At 37.2% G+C, this 14,316-nt stretch overlaps 1 protein-coding gene and 1 non-coding gene across 3 annotated transcripts; one reads left to right on the top strand and one right to left on the bottom strand.

Annotated features, from left to right (window-relative positions):
- Positions 1–6,874: 6,874 nt before the first annotated feature.
- On the top strand, positions 6,875–9,852 carry LOC104599255 (large ribosomal subunit protein uL29-like). Of its 2 annotated transcripts, XR_002022760.2 has the most exons (5): positions 6,875–7,036; positions 7,164–7,299; positions 7,449–7,605; positions 8,237–8,659; positions 9,477–9,852. XR_002022760.2 is itself a non-coding variant. In XM_010261721.3 (4 exons), the coding sequence occupies exons 1-4, from the start codon at positions 7,033–7,035 to the stop codon at positions 9,549–9,551; spliced, it is 372 nt and encodes a 123-aa protein (XP_010260023.1). In that variant the 5' UTR covers positions 6,875–7,032; the 3' UTR covers positions 9,552–9,852. The 2 variants fall into 2 exon arrangements, 1 of the variants encoding a protein (XP_010260023.1); XM_010261721.3 differs by lacking the exon at positions 8,237–8,659.
- Positions 9,853–12,650: 2,798 nt separating this feature from the next.
- On the bottom strand, positions 12,651–12,724 carry TRNAR-UCG (transfer RNA arginine (anticodon UCG)). Its single transcript has one exon. It is a non-coding gene; the product is annotated as a tRNA-Arg (tRNA).
- Between the last annotated feature and the right edge of the window lie 1,592 nt (positions 12,725–14,316).

Genomic DNA, 14,316 nt, shown 5'->3' with positions numbered 1-14,316 from the left:
AGACCGGCTCTACAACTTCTACAAGGAATTTACATCTCCAAAAGAAATATGGAAGGCCCTGCAATTCAAATACAAGGTGCAAGAAGCAGGTATGAATAAGTATCTTATTGCAGAATACTTTAACTTCACCATGAATGACCATAAACCCATACCGGAGCAAGTTCATGAACTACAGGTGATAGTCAACAAAATTCGATCCCTTGACATCATCCTTCCTGAATCTTTCCAAGTGGGAACAATCATTGCTAAACTTCCACCCTCTTGGAAGGATTATAGGAAGAAGCTTCTGTACAAGATTAAAGAACTTACTTTGGAGCAAAGTCAACTACACTTTTGTATTGAAGAAGAGTCTCGGATTAGAGACAATAGAGATAAGACCCTGGCCGATATGCTGAACACTAAGGTCAATTTTGTGGAAAACGGATCGAAGAAGACTAACCCTACGTTATAAGTAAAGAATAATGATGGGAACTTCAAGAAGAGCAACAATAAGAAAGGATCATGTTATGTTTGTAGAAAGAATGGGCATTATGCTCGAGTCTGCCGACATCGGAAAGGCGGAACTAAGTCTGCAAACATAGTAGAAGACAATCTAGTAGCCATGATTACTGAAGTCAACATGGCAGAATCGTCTTCTGGATGGTGGTTTGATTAAGGCGCCACAGTCCATGTTTGCAAGGACAAGTCCTTGTTCAAGACATATGAAGAAGTGACTGATTTATAGGAGATACAGATGGGAAACCAAACATGTGCCAATGTTGTTGGAAAAGGCAGCATAGAGTTAAACTTCACCTCTAGAAAGACACTGACTCTCTTGAATGTTCTCCATGTTCCTAACATTAGAAAGAACTTGGTCTCAGTAAATCTTGTCTGTAAGAGGGATTTAAAATTGTCTTTGAATCTGACAAACTAATCCTATCCAAGAATGGGATGCTTGTTGGAAAGAGATATGGTTGTAATGGTATGTTCAAATTAAGTATTAATGAAGGAAAAGTTTTTGCTTATATTGTTAATTCTTTCTCTTTATGGCGTGATCAATTAGTACACTTGAATTTTAAATCCATAAAGAACATGAGCAAACTTGGTATAATTGCTTACAATAATGAATCAACTGAAAAATGTGAGATATGTGTAAAATCTAAAATTGCTAAGAAACTTTTCCCTAGTGTTGAGAGAAATTCTCAACTTCTAGAACTAATTCATTCTGACATCTATGAACTCAATGGTGTATTAACTAGATGAGGTAAAAGATACTTCATAGCATTTATATATGACTTTTCTAAGTACACCTATGTCTACCTTATGAGAACTAAGGATGAAGCTTTTGACATGTTTAAACTGTATAAGACTGAAGTTGAAAATCAAATAGAAAAGAAAATTAAAATCCTTAGAAGTGATAGGGGTGCTGAATACTTTAAAAATGAGTTTAATTCTTCCTGTGAAGAATTTTGAATAATACATCAGTGTTTTGGTCCCTATACCCCTCAACAGAATGACCTATTCGAAAGGAAAAATAGAACACTTACAGAAATGATAAACTGCATGTTGTTAAAAGTTAATGCACCCTTAAACCTGTGAGGGGAAGCACTCCTAACAACCTGTCATTTACATAACATAATTGTTTCTAGAGTTAATAACAAATGCCCATATGAATTATGGAAAGGAAGAAAGCCTAATTTAGCATATCTAAAAGTGTGGGGGTGTTTAGCATATTATAGAGTTCCAGATCCTAAAACAACCAACTTAGAACTTAAAGCTAAGAGAAGTATGTTTGTTGGATATGCAAAACATAGCAAGGCCTATAGGCTTCTGGAGTTAGAGTTCCACATAATAATTGAAACTAGAGATGTTGAATTATTTGAAAATAAATTGTGTTATGAATCTACAAAAAATGATTCCACAGAAAACGATAGAGAACCTGAAAAAGAAACTCATATCTCGATACATGTTGATAATAATGACACTGAAAGAAGAAATGATACAACTGCAACATCTACAATAGGACCTAGAATAAGTCAAAGACAAAGAACAGAGAAACACTTAGGTTCAGATTTTATCTCTATTTAGTCAATTGTATTTTTGGTTGAGGCTGATAGAGAGAAGATTTTAAATAAGATACCTATTGTCCTAAACATTGAAAATGATAAAAAAACCTACAGTAAGGCCATGACCTCTAGAGATGTTGCCTTTTGGAAGGAAGCTATAAATGATGAAATAGATTCAATAATGTCAAATAACACGTTGGTACTAGTAGACCTGCCTCTAGGATCAAAACCAATAAAATGTAAATGGATGTTTAGAAGAAAATGCAACACTGATGGAACTATACAAACTTTTAAGGCTAGATTTAGTCAAAAGGAAGGGATTGATTACTTTGACACCTATGCACCAGTGGCTAGAACAACTTCTATTAGAACACTCATAGCATTAGTATCCATTTATCATTTATCTATTCACCAAATAGATGAATGAAGAGGTTTATATGGAACAACCAAAATGATTTGTTCTTCCTGGAAATGAGAAGAAAGTCTGTAAACTGGTTAAATCACTATATGGATTAAAACAAGTACCTAAACAGTGGCATGAGAAATTTGATTCTTACATTATAGCTTTTGGTTTTAAACATAATAGTACTGATAGATGCATCTACTCAAAATTCACTGAAAATTATGGAGTAATTGTATGTCTTTATGTTGATGATATGTTTATTGTGGATACAAATATGGTTGGCATAAATGAAACTAAAAACTACTTATCCTCTGTCTTCAAGATGAAAGATTTAGGAGAAGTAGATATCATCTTGGCAATAAAAGTTAAAAAGCATAGTAGGGGCTATGTATATTGAGAAAGTACTTGAGAAATTTAAGCATTTAGGGTTTAAAGAATATAACACACCATATGATTCTAGTATAAAGCTAGTCGAAAATACTGGTAGAGCAATTGTACAACTTGAATATGCTAGTGCAGTAGGAAGCTTGATGTATGCTATGCTTTGTACTAGACCTGATATTGCATTTATAGTAAATAAACTCAGTCGGTTTATAAGTAATCCCAGTGCAGAGCACTAGAAGGCAATTGAGAGAGTTCTTGGGTATCTCAAGAGAACCTTGGAACTTGGCTTATTTTACTGTGATTATCCAGCTGTAATAAAATGATACACTGATGCAAGTTGGATTACCAGTAATGGAGATAACAAGTCCACCTCTTAATGGATTTTCGTCATTGGTGCGGGTGCGATATCTTGGGCATCCAAGAAACAAACTTGTATATCTCACTCGACCATGGAATCTGAATTCATAGCCTTAGCGGCTGCTGGAAAGAGGCTGAATGGATTAAGAATTTATTATTGGATATAAGACTTTGGTATACTCCTATGCCTCTAATTTCCATTTACTGTGATAGTGAGACAACTCTATCAAGAGCCTACAGTGGTATCTACAATGGTAAGTCCAAACATATAAATATGAGACATGAATTTGTTAGGCAACTGATTCAAGATGGAGTCATCACTATAACCTATGTAAGGTCAAGTAAAAATTTGGCCGATCCTCTTACCAAGGGCTTAGCTAGAGAATTGGTAAGAATGACAACCAAAGAGATGAGATTAAAATCCTTTACTTAGTCACTTGTAATGGTAACCCAACTTGAATTGAAAAACCATCAGTATTGGGTTTAATGGGTAACAACAAGTTACAACAATGTGACTATTAGCATTGACATTGAGAAATTTCCCATCACAACATAAACAATGTTGTCCGTTATGATAAGAGGTTGAGTTAAACTCTTAATGAAGTTCTTAAATGTATCAAATAATAGAACACATAGTGGAGCTTCACCTATGTGAACATAGAAGTGGTGCTGCTTCTCATGAGAGTTTGGGTTTGCTTTCTAGATTGTTCATGAAACCAGGAAAGAAGCACATGGCCATAACAGTGGTGAGCAGAACTTGAAACTCTTGCAGAGATTGGTCATTATTGTGTATATGGGTGTCTTCGGTCTGTCTTGAGAGTAATTGGTTTAATGTCTTACCACCCATAACTTTGACAAGGCTCTGAGATATCTATACTAACAAAAGGTTTAAGTTGATAAACATATTTTGTATGTATAACTGTGTCATAGTAGTTTGGATTGAGAGAGAACTATGTAATTAATCAATCAATGTGGGGGATTGTTGGATTTTAATCTCATAAGAGATTAAATCCAATGGGTTTGATTTGTCAATTACATGAGAAATTGCACCTACACACTTGATTGAAAAATTAGCTTCTCTTACAAAACCCAGTTTTGAACTTGTCTCGCATTGGAAAATTATAAGCTTTGTTTTCAGTATTTTAATAGGAACTGATTTACACTCCTTAGAAATAGTAGAGGAGAGTATGGGGGTTTGATACCGCGCAACGCACACGCACACGTGTGTACGATGCAATGAGGCGCTTTAGAGGCGCACTTTGTGCGCACCCGCGTGGCTCGCGAAGGGCGGCTTTGGTTTTGGTGCGATGCTGACCGTTGATGAGATCAATGGTCACGATTCGATCGGGTGTGATCAAGAGGCACAATTCAAAGTTAACAGTCATTAACTGTTAACTATTTTTTAAACAGTCACAATGTTTGAAATTGTGACTATTCAAGGTGCCTTCTCTAAACCAGCACCTACCTTTTCTTCATACCTCTTCATAAACTATTTAAGGAGCATGAATTGGACTTCAAAAACACACATTTTCGAAATCCATTTTCTCTCTCTCTTTCTCTCTCAGTCCGGTCTACTACAGTCTCACAAAAGGTTTCTCCGAAGATTCTTCAACTTTGCTGGTTGCAGATTCTCGCCCAAGGCTCTGTTGTACCCTGAGAACGGATTTGCCTTTTACCCAACAGCAAACTCAGTGAAACTGAGTGGGGGCAAATAACGTTCTAAAGACAGTGTCTTCAGACACGCCTCAGAACTTCTCCTCCAAAGTTACAGTGATCCCATTTTCCAACAGGAACCAACGGAGAACAGAGAAACAATTCCCTCTACATGTAAACGGTGAGTGGTTTACTTGTGGATTCACCAAGACTTTTCACGACTAGGACCTTTTCGAGCTCTATCACAAGATTTGGGATGAAGAACTAGCGACGATTCTATTGAGAAGGAACCACCAAATGTTGTTACTCGTAAAGAAAGGGAGAAGTCTAAAACCCTAAACAAAAGCCCCAAAATGGAGAAATAGAAAATCCAAACTTGGGTTTCCCAGACATTGACATTATAGTAGTTTTATTCGAGAGCTTCTATTGTTATTGGACATTTTGGAAAATGAGGTGAAAGCCGAAAGAAACAGCTTTGCAAGCCCTAAACACCTTAATATAGCTCCACTTCGAGATACCCTGGAGAAGAAATGACTTGTTGATCTATAAAAGGATGAGCTTTGGAAGCTCTTCCAGTTCTTCTTCATCTTCCTCAGTCTGGTCTTCGTCGTCCAGGTCCAATCACTCTACCTCCAATGCCGACATTGTTGGCTCCTCACGCTTGCCCACCTCATCTTCTATGTCTCCGTGTCTCAGACCCTCCATTGCATCAACAAATTCAAGTATCAGTGGAGGTGCCACAAGCTGACACTAGGTTGGCGACAGAGAGGCTAAAGCAAATCAAGATGAGGAAGAACACCTAGTTGGCCGATGACATAATAAAAGGGAGAGTATTTATAAAAATCATTGCCACCACTACAACTTCTAGTAGCGACGGTGATCTTGCAAGCTGGTAGAGCGGTTGGAACCATCCGATGATTTTTTGCTACATGGTTGCCTGGCAGCAAAGCATCCCTTGTTGTGAACCCTCAATGACCTTGGTGGTTGGTTATGTGCCCATCAATAGTATGAGATGGGGAGAAGGCATTTGAGTAAGTCAGGCGTGGTTTCGAGGAGGCATTTGAATTCGCTTGTTGAGTAAGGTGGGCATATGGTTGTGCTACAGGTTCTATTTCATGGTGACGTTTGAGCTCCCTCCCCTTAGTAAGGTTCAAATTTGCTTGCTGAGCAACAATTTGTGGCATTGGGAGTATGGGGCACTTTATTAATTGCAAACACTTCTGCAAATGTGGGTAGGCTCTAGTGGCCATGATCCTCTTTCGAGTTCTGACATCTTTGTGCATACGGAGCAGAGGAGGTTTTTTACTATTTTCAAGCATTTTCACTTTCTCGCTTGGACTACACTTTGTTCAATTTTGTTTTAGACGTACATAGAGGTGGATTTGACAGATTGAAGATGGAGTTGGAGGTGTAGATGAAAATGAACACATTGGCAAAAGTGGAGCTCAATTTGTAGTTGTTGAAAGGAAGAAGATGAAGAATAAGGAGGGAGAGGGAGAGGGACGAAGGGTAATATTTGGTTTTAAAAAAATTATACGTCATGTGATGTCATGTGTGTACAGATTTTGATGGAACATTAGTGGATGTTAACGATAGGATAGAGTTAGTCAATTATCAAAAACAATAAGAATGGTTTAAGACAATAGTTAAACAGTAAAAGTATAGTTTGTCAATTAACTAAACGATATGGATAATTTATAAAAATTGCCCTAAATTTAAAATATAAGTCATAGTAGACATTTTACATGTATTAAAATAAAATAATAAAACTTCGTGAGAAGTGGAAGGAATACCCACATACCCTGTTTTTTGCTTGTGATATACAAAGAAACTAGGTTATAGCTTATTTTATACTTTGAAATCTTCAGAAGGATCTCTATATTGTTTTATACTTTATTTATCAATTGTACCAAGGTGCACCGTAGAGCCGGTGGTCCTTTGTCTCCTGGGCCCCCGGGCCAGATCCGACCCTAGTATTTCCTCACCCCGTTGAATCGTACCCATTAATGCTGAAGGTCCAGCCCATTTCTACATTCGCACGTGAAATGTAAACGTCACTAGGGTTTATCGTTTTAGGGTTTTGATTTTGGGACAAAATAACAACTCCATCGTCTGTGAGAATTCTTCCTCTGCATTTCAGGTTTTCAGACAACACATAGGGCAGGGAAGCCGCTTTCGCAAGTCACAGCCATGGGTACGAAGGAAGAAAAAACATCACTCAACCTTCTTCCGCTTTTATTTCCTCAGAACATCGGATGATGCTAAATCGCTACGGATCTCCTTTGATCTGTTTTTATTTTTCTTTGTTGTTTCTTTTGCAGCAAGAGTCAAGGTTCACGAACTCAGAGGAAATTCGAAGACCGAGCTTTTGAACCAGTTGAACGATCTGAAAGCAGAACTCGCGCTGCTTCGAGTTGCCAAGGTCACTGGTGGAGCACCCAATAAGCTATCCAAGATGTATAAAAGTCTCCCTTTCCTCTAAGATACGCAATATTAGATGCTTTTTTCGGTGTCTTGGATTTTCTACATAACGTCATCGATCGACTAATCGATCGGTTGGTGACCCTTTTATGTCATTTTCAGTTTTCGGTATTCTGTGAATGCAGAAAGGTGGTTAGATTGTCAATTGCACAAGTTTTGACGGTGATTTCTCAGAAACAAAAAGCGGCTTTGAGGGAAGCCTACAAGAATAAGAAGTTCGTGCCTCTAGATCTTCGTCCGAAGAAAACCAGGGCCATCCGAAAACGCCTAACCGCCCACCAGGTACTCTTGATGTTTTGACTTTTTAAATTAAATTTTTATTTTCATTGATGCCATTCTGGAAAAGCGTCTTCGTTCATATGGTTTCAAATCAGGCACCTGAAATGTTGTCTGGACCAAAGTGTACTGATTTGTTAGTGGTGGAGATTATACGATTATCTTATATTACTTTTGGTGCCGGCGTACAAGACAATGATCTATGGTTTTGGAGTTATAGATGTAATGAATTTTCAACATCACTTTGGTCATAATCCTTCTTTCTTTAACTTTTAAAACCTGGGTTCTGTTTAATGACTTTAATCCACCTCTGCATTTGAGTCTTCAGAAAACCAGATGTTCGTAATACATGAAATGAAAATGAATATCTTTGAAGCCTATGAGGCTGAGCATGGGTAGTTGCTCTTAGCGTGAAGTGGCAATAGGGTTGCATTAGCAATTTACATTGGCATAAAACATTGCAGTTAATACTCAGTTTCGTGATTCCTATTGCTGCTTTTGGTAATTCTTTTTCTTTGCAGTGGGTGCTAGTATGATTTCCATTGCCTATGCTTCAATGAACTTTGCTCTTCCTATCATTTTGGGGGACAGGGTCCCTATTACCCTAATGTTAACTAATTCACTCTCCATTTGTCAGGGTATAAACGGTACAAGCAACATTTGCTGAATGCTGATATTGCTCCTTATCACCCTATATGCATCAAACTTGAACAATGATTCGAGGATTCTAGTGAATGTGCTCCAAGTGTCTCTTGCCATGGCCTTTTCATGCTTCTGCTTCTGCTTCATTTATGTAGTTCAATGCATGGATACAATTACTACCGGCCCGTTTGGAAGGACTGAGCTGAAGGGTTCATCTAAGTTGGTTTGTGGGGGGAATAGGGGTCTGGAATCGAAATCTGAATTCCAATTGCAACCATTTGGTTGGGTGGAATCGGAATCTGATTCCCATTCCCTATTTGAGGAAATGGCCATTCCCTCCCCTCCCTTTGGAATGAGAATCCTGTTCTCACCAATTCCAATTCTGATTCCGATTCCGATTCCCAAACCAAACAGGCGGGTAATAGACCACTCTGATTCCTATTCCGACAGTGAACCAAATGGACCCTTAGTTTGTAAACGAGCGTTTCTGTAGATTTACCTGTTCTATCTTGTAGTATTTTCTTTAAGGGAAAATTCCCGATTAGTACCCTGTACTTTGGGCCTAGTGCCAGTTTGGTCCCCGAACTTTAAAACACGACAATTCAGTACTTGAACTTTCAAGACGTGCCAATCCAGTACTTGTTGTTAACCATCACCCGTTAATCAGCCATTAAGTGGCATTTGAAAAGACACAAATGCCCTTCAAGTGTCATCTAGTTCTCTTTATCAATCATCCAATCATTGACAGAAAATGAATCAGTCCCAAATCCTTGCCTCTTCTATTCAAGAAAGTTGGGGTCACATCTCATTGGGCATTCCGGTGACCCCAACTTTCTGGAATAGAAGAGGCAAGGATTTGGCACTATTCATTTTTTATCAATGTTTGGATGGTTGATAAAGAAAATTAGATGACACTCGAAGGGCATTTGTGTCTTTTTCAAATGCCACTTAATGGCCGGTTAATGGATTGGTTAACGGTAGGTACTAAATTGGCACGTTTTGAAAGTTTGTGTACTACATTTTTGCTTTTTAAAGTTCAGGGACCAAAATGGCACTAGGCCCAAACTACAGGGTACTAATTGGGAATTTTCCCTTTATTTAATTGTAACTGTTGTATTGGTCCATTAGCATGCTTGTTAGTTCATATTCCTATTCCTTGTATCTAAATGTTTGTTTTAACATGTTTGTTAGTTCATATTCGTATTCCTTGTATCTAAATGTTTGTGTTTGTGTAGACATCTTTGAAGACAAAACGGGAAGAGAAGAGGGAAAGGTATTTTCCAATGAGGAAGTATGCCATCAAGGTGTAGGGTGGGAACTAGTTGCCAAGGACGCGAGACACATCCTTGATGCTTTCAAAGTTTTCAAGGATAGAAACATCGAAATTTGCACACTATGCATTATTTCTCTACATTTTTGTTTGACTATTTCGAAATGAGCACAAGTACTCGAGTTTCTTTAGTTTTTAATTTGTCATTTGAATTTGATTCGTTGATCTTTCTTCAGTTGCAAAGTTCGCCAGTTTCATTATTGATTGAGAATCGAGACATGTTAGGATTGGGTCCTACTTGGATATAATTCTTCTTTTTATGAATATGGATTTTGGGGAAACTTTGGATATTTTGGAAAATTTTGTATTGGTCCAATTCAATGTCTGGACCGTCCAATATGTTATGTTCGTTTTTAATTTAGATTAGTTTCAATCCAAACTTGATTCATTGACACCTATATTCTTGTCTTATATATCAATAGATCAGATATTGGCTTAATCCACTCAATTCAATATAAATTTATTATGAACGACCAGATTCAATCCAATCTAATAAATATTTTTGGACTGGATTGGTCCAATCCAATATTTGTTGTTGGTTGGTTCAGTCCAAAACTGGTACATTGACACCTTTGCTGAAGTTGTCAGGCAGACCATACACCCCCCGTACCAGCAGTTCTACGTTCTATCCCCTACGTAGAACTGTGTTGCATTGGAGAAGCTACCTAAGAAAGCCTAATCAGAAAGTCATTTTTTTTGGCTCGTGTTAGCTTATTTTTGGTTTTCCAGTTTTTTCACCTAACATCTTTTAATAACTTTGCAAGTTTTTCAGCTCATGTAACTTGAGAAGCCACTACGTGAAACGTGAAAAGCCCTTCCTTCCAAATGTCACTGATTCTGGTTTATATGCATAATTTGATTTAGTCTCTCTTGATCTGGATGCTTTGCTGATATCCAATAATTGGGACAAGGGTGATTTGAGTTGGCAATATTTTTCGCTCCATGGGCTACGCAACGGGAGGTAGCCCATGGGCTTGTAACTTTCTACAATGATCCATTAAAAACCGCTACCAAGCCTACAACTTCAGATATACAACACTCTGTCTCTATGGAGGATGGTGTTGCTGAATATTAACAACATGAGCAACCTGATTAACAACCTGTGGCACGAAAGCAACCGAGAAACATGATATAGGGATAGCGCAGGCCAACTGAAATACATCATGATGGTCGCACACTACTATACGTATTACTGAAGCACTGGATGCATTAGTTGCACCATTGACATTAATTTTCAAGTAGCCTTCAGGGGGTGGGGTTTCAGGATATATATCTATACTATTAATAAAAGAGCGAATAGCCCCATTTTCTGGATTTTTTATTAAACATATTTACCCCTTATCTAAGCAACATACAATGGACATAAAAAATGGTATATATGTTGTTTATTCCCACTCCAAAAACTCCCTACTTATAACTGTTCAAAAACTGTCCACTTATAATAGTTAAGAAACTGCCCATTTATAACCATTTAAAAACCGTCCATGAATTATAAATAGTTTTGTCTTGGAGATACTAGTATATATATAATTAGTGATGGTGACGGAATGGGACCACTATCACCTAGAGATAAGAGAATATAATCCATGTAAATGTAAGAATGAGATTGTGATTTCAGGCAATCATAATCCATCATATATACGTCTGGTACTTGTCAGCCCAGTCCACAAAACTTCTGGGCTGGTTTGCCCGTATGGGTCTTCATTTTTGCTATATATATCCCTCTGCAGACCCAGTAAGTCTGGTCTTGGTCTTCTAGAGTTCTAGGCCAGGCAAATCAGGGTCCCGTCTCAATTTTGCAACTTTAACATGTATTACAGTCACATCTTACAAAATGAGCAAACGATGGTAGGAGGATTTCACCCATTCACTTTTCCCATTTCATGGGCCAAAGCAAACATAATTTCCACCCAAGATGAAGATATTCTCCAATGACAATGTATAACAACCTGGGCTGGGCTGGGACGAGGTAGAACCTTTCCTTCGTAACGATCAATCATGTATTTTGTTCAACCAATAAGAGAACGTGATATAGGGAAAAATCAAGCCTACGAGCAAAAGGACAGTTTCCATTAACTAACTATCCCTTCTTGGGGGCAACACACAAGAAAGATGAGATAAACTTACACGCAACACGCGTCCATGTGTAACTGCAGAAGTTGGTCATCTGACTCAGAGGCGAGTCTATATTATAATGGATATGTGAAGCAGTCGGTTGCTTTGATTCTTATCTTCCCTCCCTCGTTCTGATTTCTGAGTTCTGACTTTGGTTGTGGTGGGATTTTGGAGCTCCATGTTTTAGGAGTGGGTGCTTCAACTTTCAAGTTCGGCCTCGGAGGATTCGGTGGATGCTTTTGTTCTCTATTATTATTATTATTAATTAAAATTTAGAAGCAATTTACAGCATGCCAGCCTGGTAATGGTTTATTTCTTCCGAAAAAGTCAAATCCAATGCCTGGTAATGTAATGTGTGCTTCGGACAAGATCGACGAGGGAACATGTTAAGCTGCACGTGGGTTTCAATAAATCACGCTATTTATGGTTTTTTTTTGGTTGAGAAATACAATCAAACCAGAACAGAAACAAAGAGAAGAAAACGCAGAAAAACCACGATCCCACAGATGCTAGTGAGAATCAACATCCTCTCCTGACAAATCAGACACCTGAATTATATATCTTCTGCTCTAAAAAGAGGGGATGCCCCCAGAATTCCTGAGTACCAGCCTGGCCTCTGATTGCCAACCGGTGCTGATGCACAGAACCAATTGAATCTCTCCTAATTAACATCACTTTTAAATCATGTTTAAAATCGGCCAAATGATTAATCACAATCAAAAGATTTTCTGGCAATGACAGATATAATAGTACAAAGGACAGTAACTGCTTTTAGTCAAATCAAAAATAAACAATAACTGCGGCCTCTGCTATTTATGGTTATGAACTAATCTGTTTCTGTGAGCACTATCACTACGATTTTTATTTTAAACAACAAATTAATTTTCTTTTTTAATCTTGAACGAAAAAGCAAGCAATGTAACAGATGCTGGTTGTTGGTGAATATTGTTGGCGAAAAGAAATTCGACCACAGTGGGAGTCGAACCCACGACCTTTTGATCCGAAGTCAAACGCGCTAATCCACTGCGCTATGCGGTCGGTGACATGCAGCAACTGCACTTTATATATTTAACAGGAATGTTTACGGATCGACACTCAACCATTACCAATGCCAAGAAACGAGTCGTGACTCACCTGTCACCTCACATGGAATGAAACACCAAACGATCAATTTGAGTGCAAAATAAATCAGCTTTTATAGGTAAAGATTTATATTAAATTTTGAATAATGATTAATTTTAGTTAAAAAAGCTATAGGGTATAAAACTATGGGATTGAATATGTGGCCAATTCCGTGGGTCCTCTATCTGGTGGATGGCCTGAAATGGAAGAAATGTTGAAAGCTTTACAATTGACCTGACTGATTAACGCTCTGGTTCAATTCCATAAATCTATATGTCAGCCGTACTCCTGATATGTTTGATTGTTAGAATTTTTAGGCTTAAAGTATAGTTAGAGTAGGTATTAGTTCAGAATTGATATCAATTTATGGACGAGCATTAATGCATAGAGTGGGGGTATTTGACATATTGGATGTTTATAAATTTGTAAATGAGTCAGAAATCTGCAATGGGCCTGTCCGTAATTCATAGAATTTAAACCTTAAAAGCATAAAAACAATAATATAAAGAGAAAGTAAGTGTGCTAACCGACCATCCCACATGGCAAAATTCTTTTGAGTTTTGACATCCTTCCAGAAAATAATTATACTTGTAAATTACCATTATAATAATATATCATCTGGTCATGAATTCTTTATCAACAGAATATCAGAGAGGATGGAAAGTCATCCTTTCTTTACTCTCTCTCTCTCTTGTATTCTGTTATCTTTGTTCATGGATGAGCAGGCCTTTGTTTATTTGGATGGTAGCTAGCTAGATAACTGCATCAATAGTCAATGTAATGCACTTGATGCTTATGTTTGAAAGACGACCGAATTAGGAAGAATTAAAAAAAAAAAAGTAGTTGAATGAAGTGAAGTAAGCCTTAGAATTATGTTACCCAATCAACTGTTTTCTAAAAAGAAGACTACTTCAGCCTTTATAATAAGTTTTTAGATGAATGTGATTCTAATCTAGAAGTTTCTGTCATCCTCCGTTTCATGTGACCAGGCAGGATCTAAGGCTGTCAATGGGTTGATTCTACCTGATTGATCGAAACGAATCAAATTGACCATTATTAGCTCTGGACCTCTGCAGGTTTTATCATTTTTGTCCTGATTAACAATTGTGTTTGTTTTGATTCCTACTTGTTTTGAATTGATTCAACTCTGATTATTTTGTTAATAATATATAAAGGTTTTTTAGTTTTATTGTATAATTTTTATTATATTTTATATTTAAAAGAGTAAAATTGATATATAATATATAAGATAATTTTGGTTAAAAATATATGACTTATTAATATATAAATAATTTATTATTTTACTGTTATTTTTATTAAGGTTGTATTATCAAAAATAAAGTTTTAAATTATTATTTACATAAAAAAATATATGTCAGTATTATTGGGTCTATTAATCGGGACGGTTTTGGGTCTATATTTTGTCCCCATTAAATAATCAGTTTGGGACTAAGCTGATTGGAACCAGACCCGATTAATCGACAGCCCTAGCAGGATCTGCTGCCCTT

Source organism: Nelumbo nucifera, chromosome 2 (genome assembly GCF_055504915.1).
Source record: "Nelumbo nucifera cultivar China Antique chromosome 2, China Antique-T2T, whole genome shotgun sequence".
Taxonomy (NCBI): Eukaryota; Viridiplantae; Streptophyta; class Magnoliopsida; order Proteales; family Nelumbonaceae; genus Nelumbo; species Nelumbo nucifera.
Note: the sequence above shows the minus strand (reverse complement) of the source record. Positions and strands in the feature narration are given on the sequence as shown.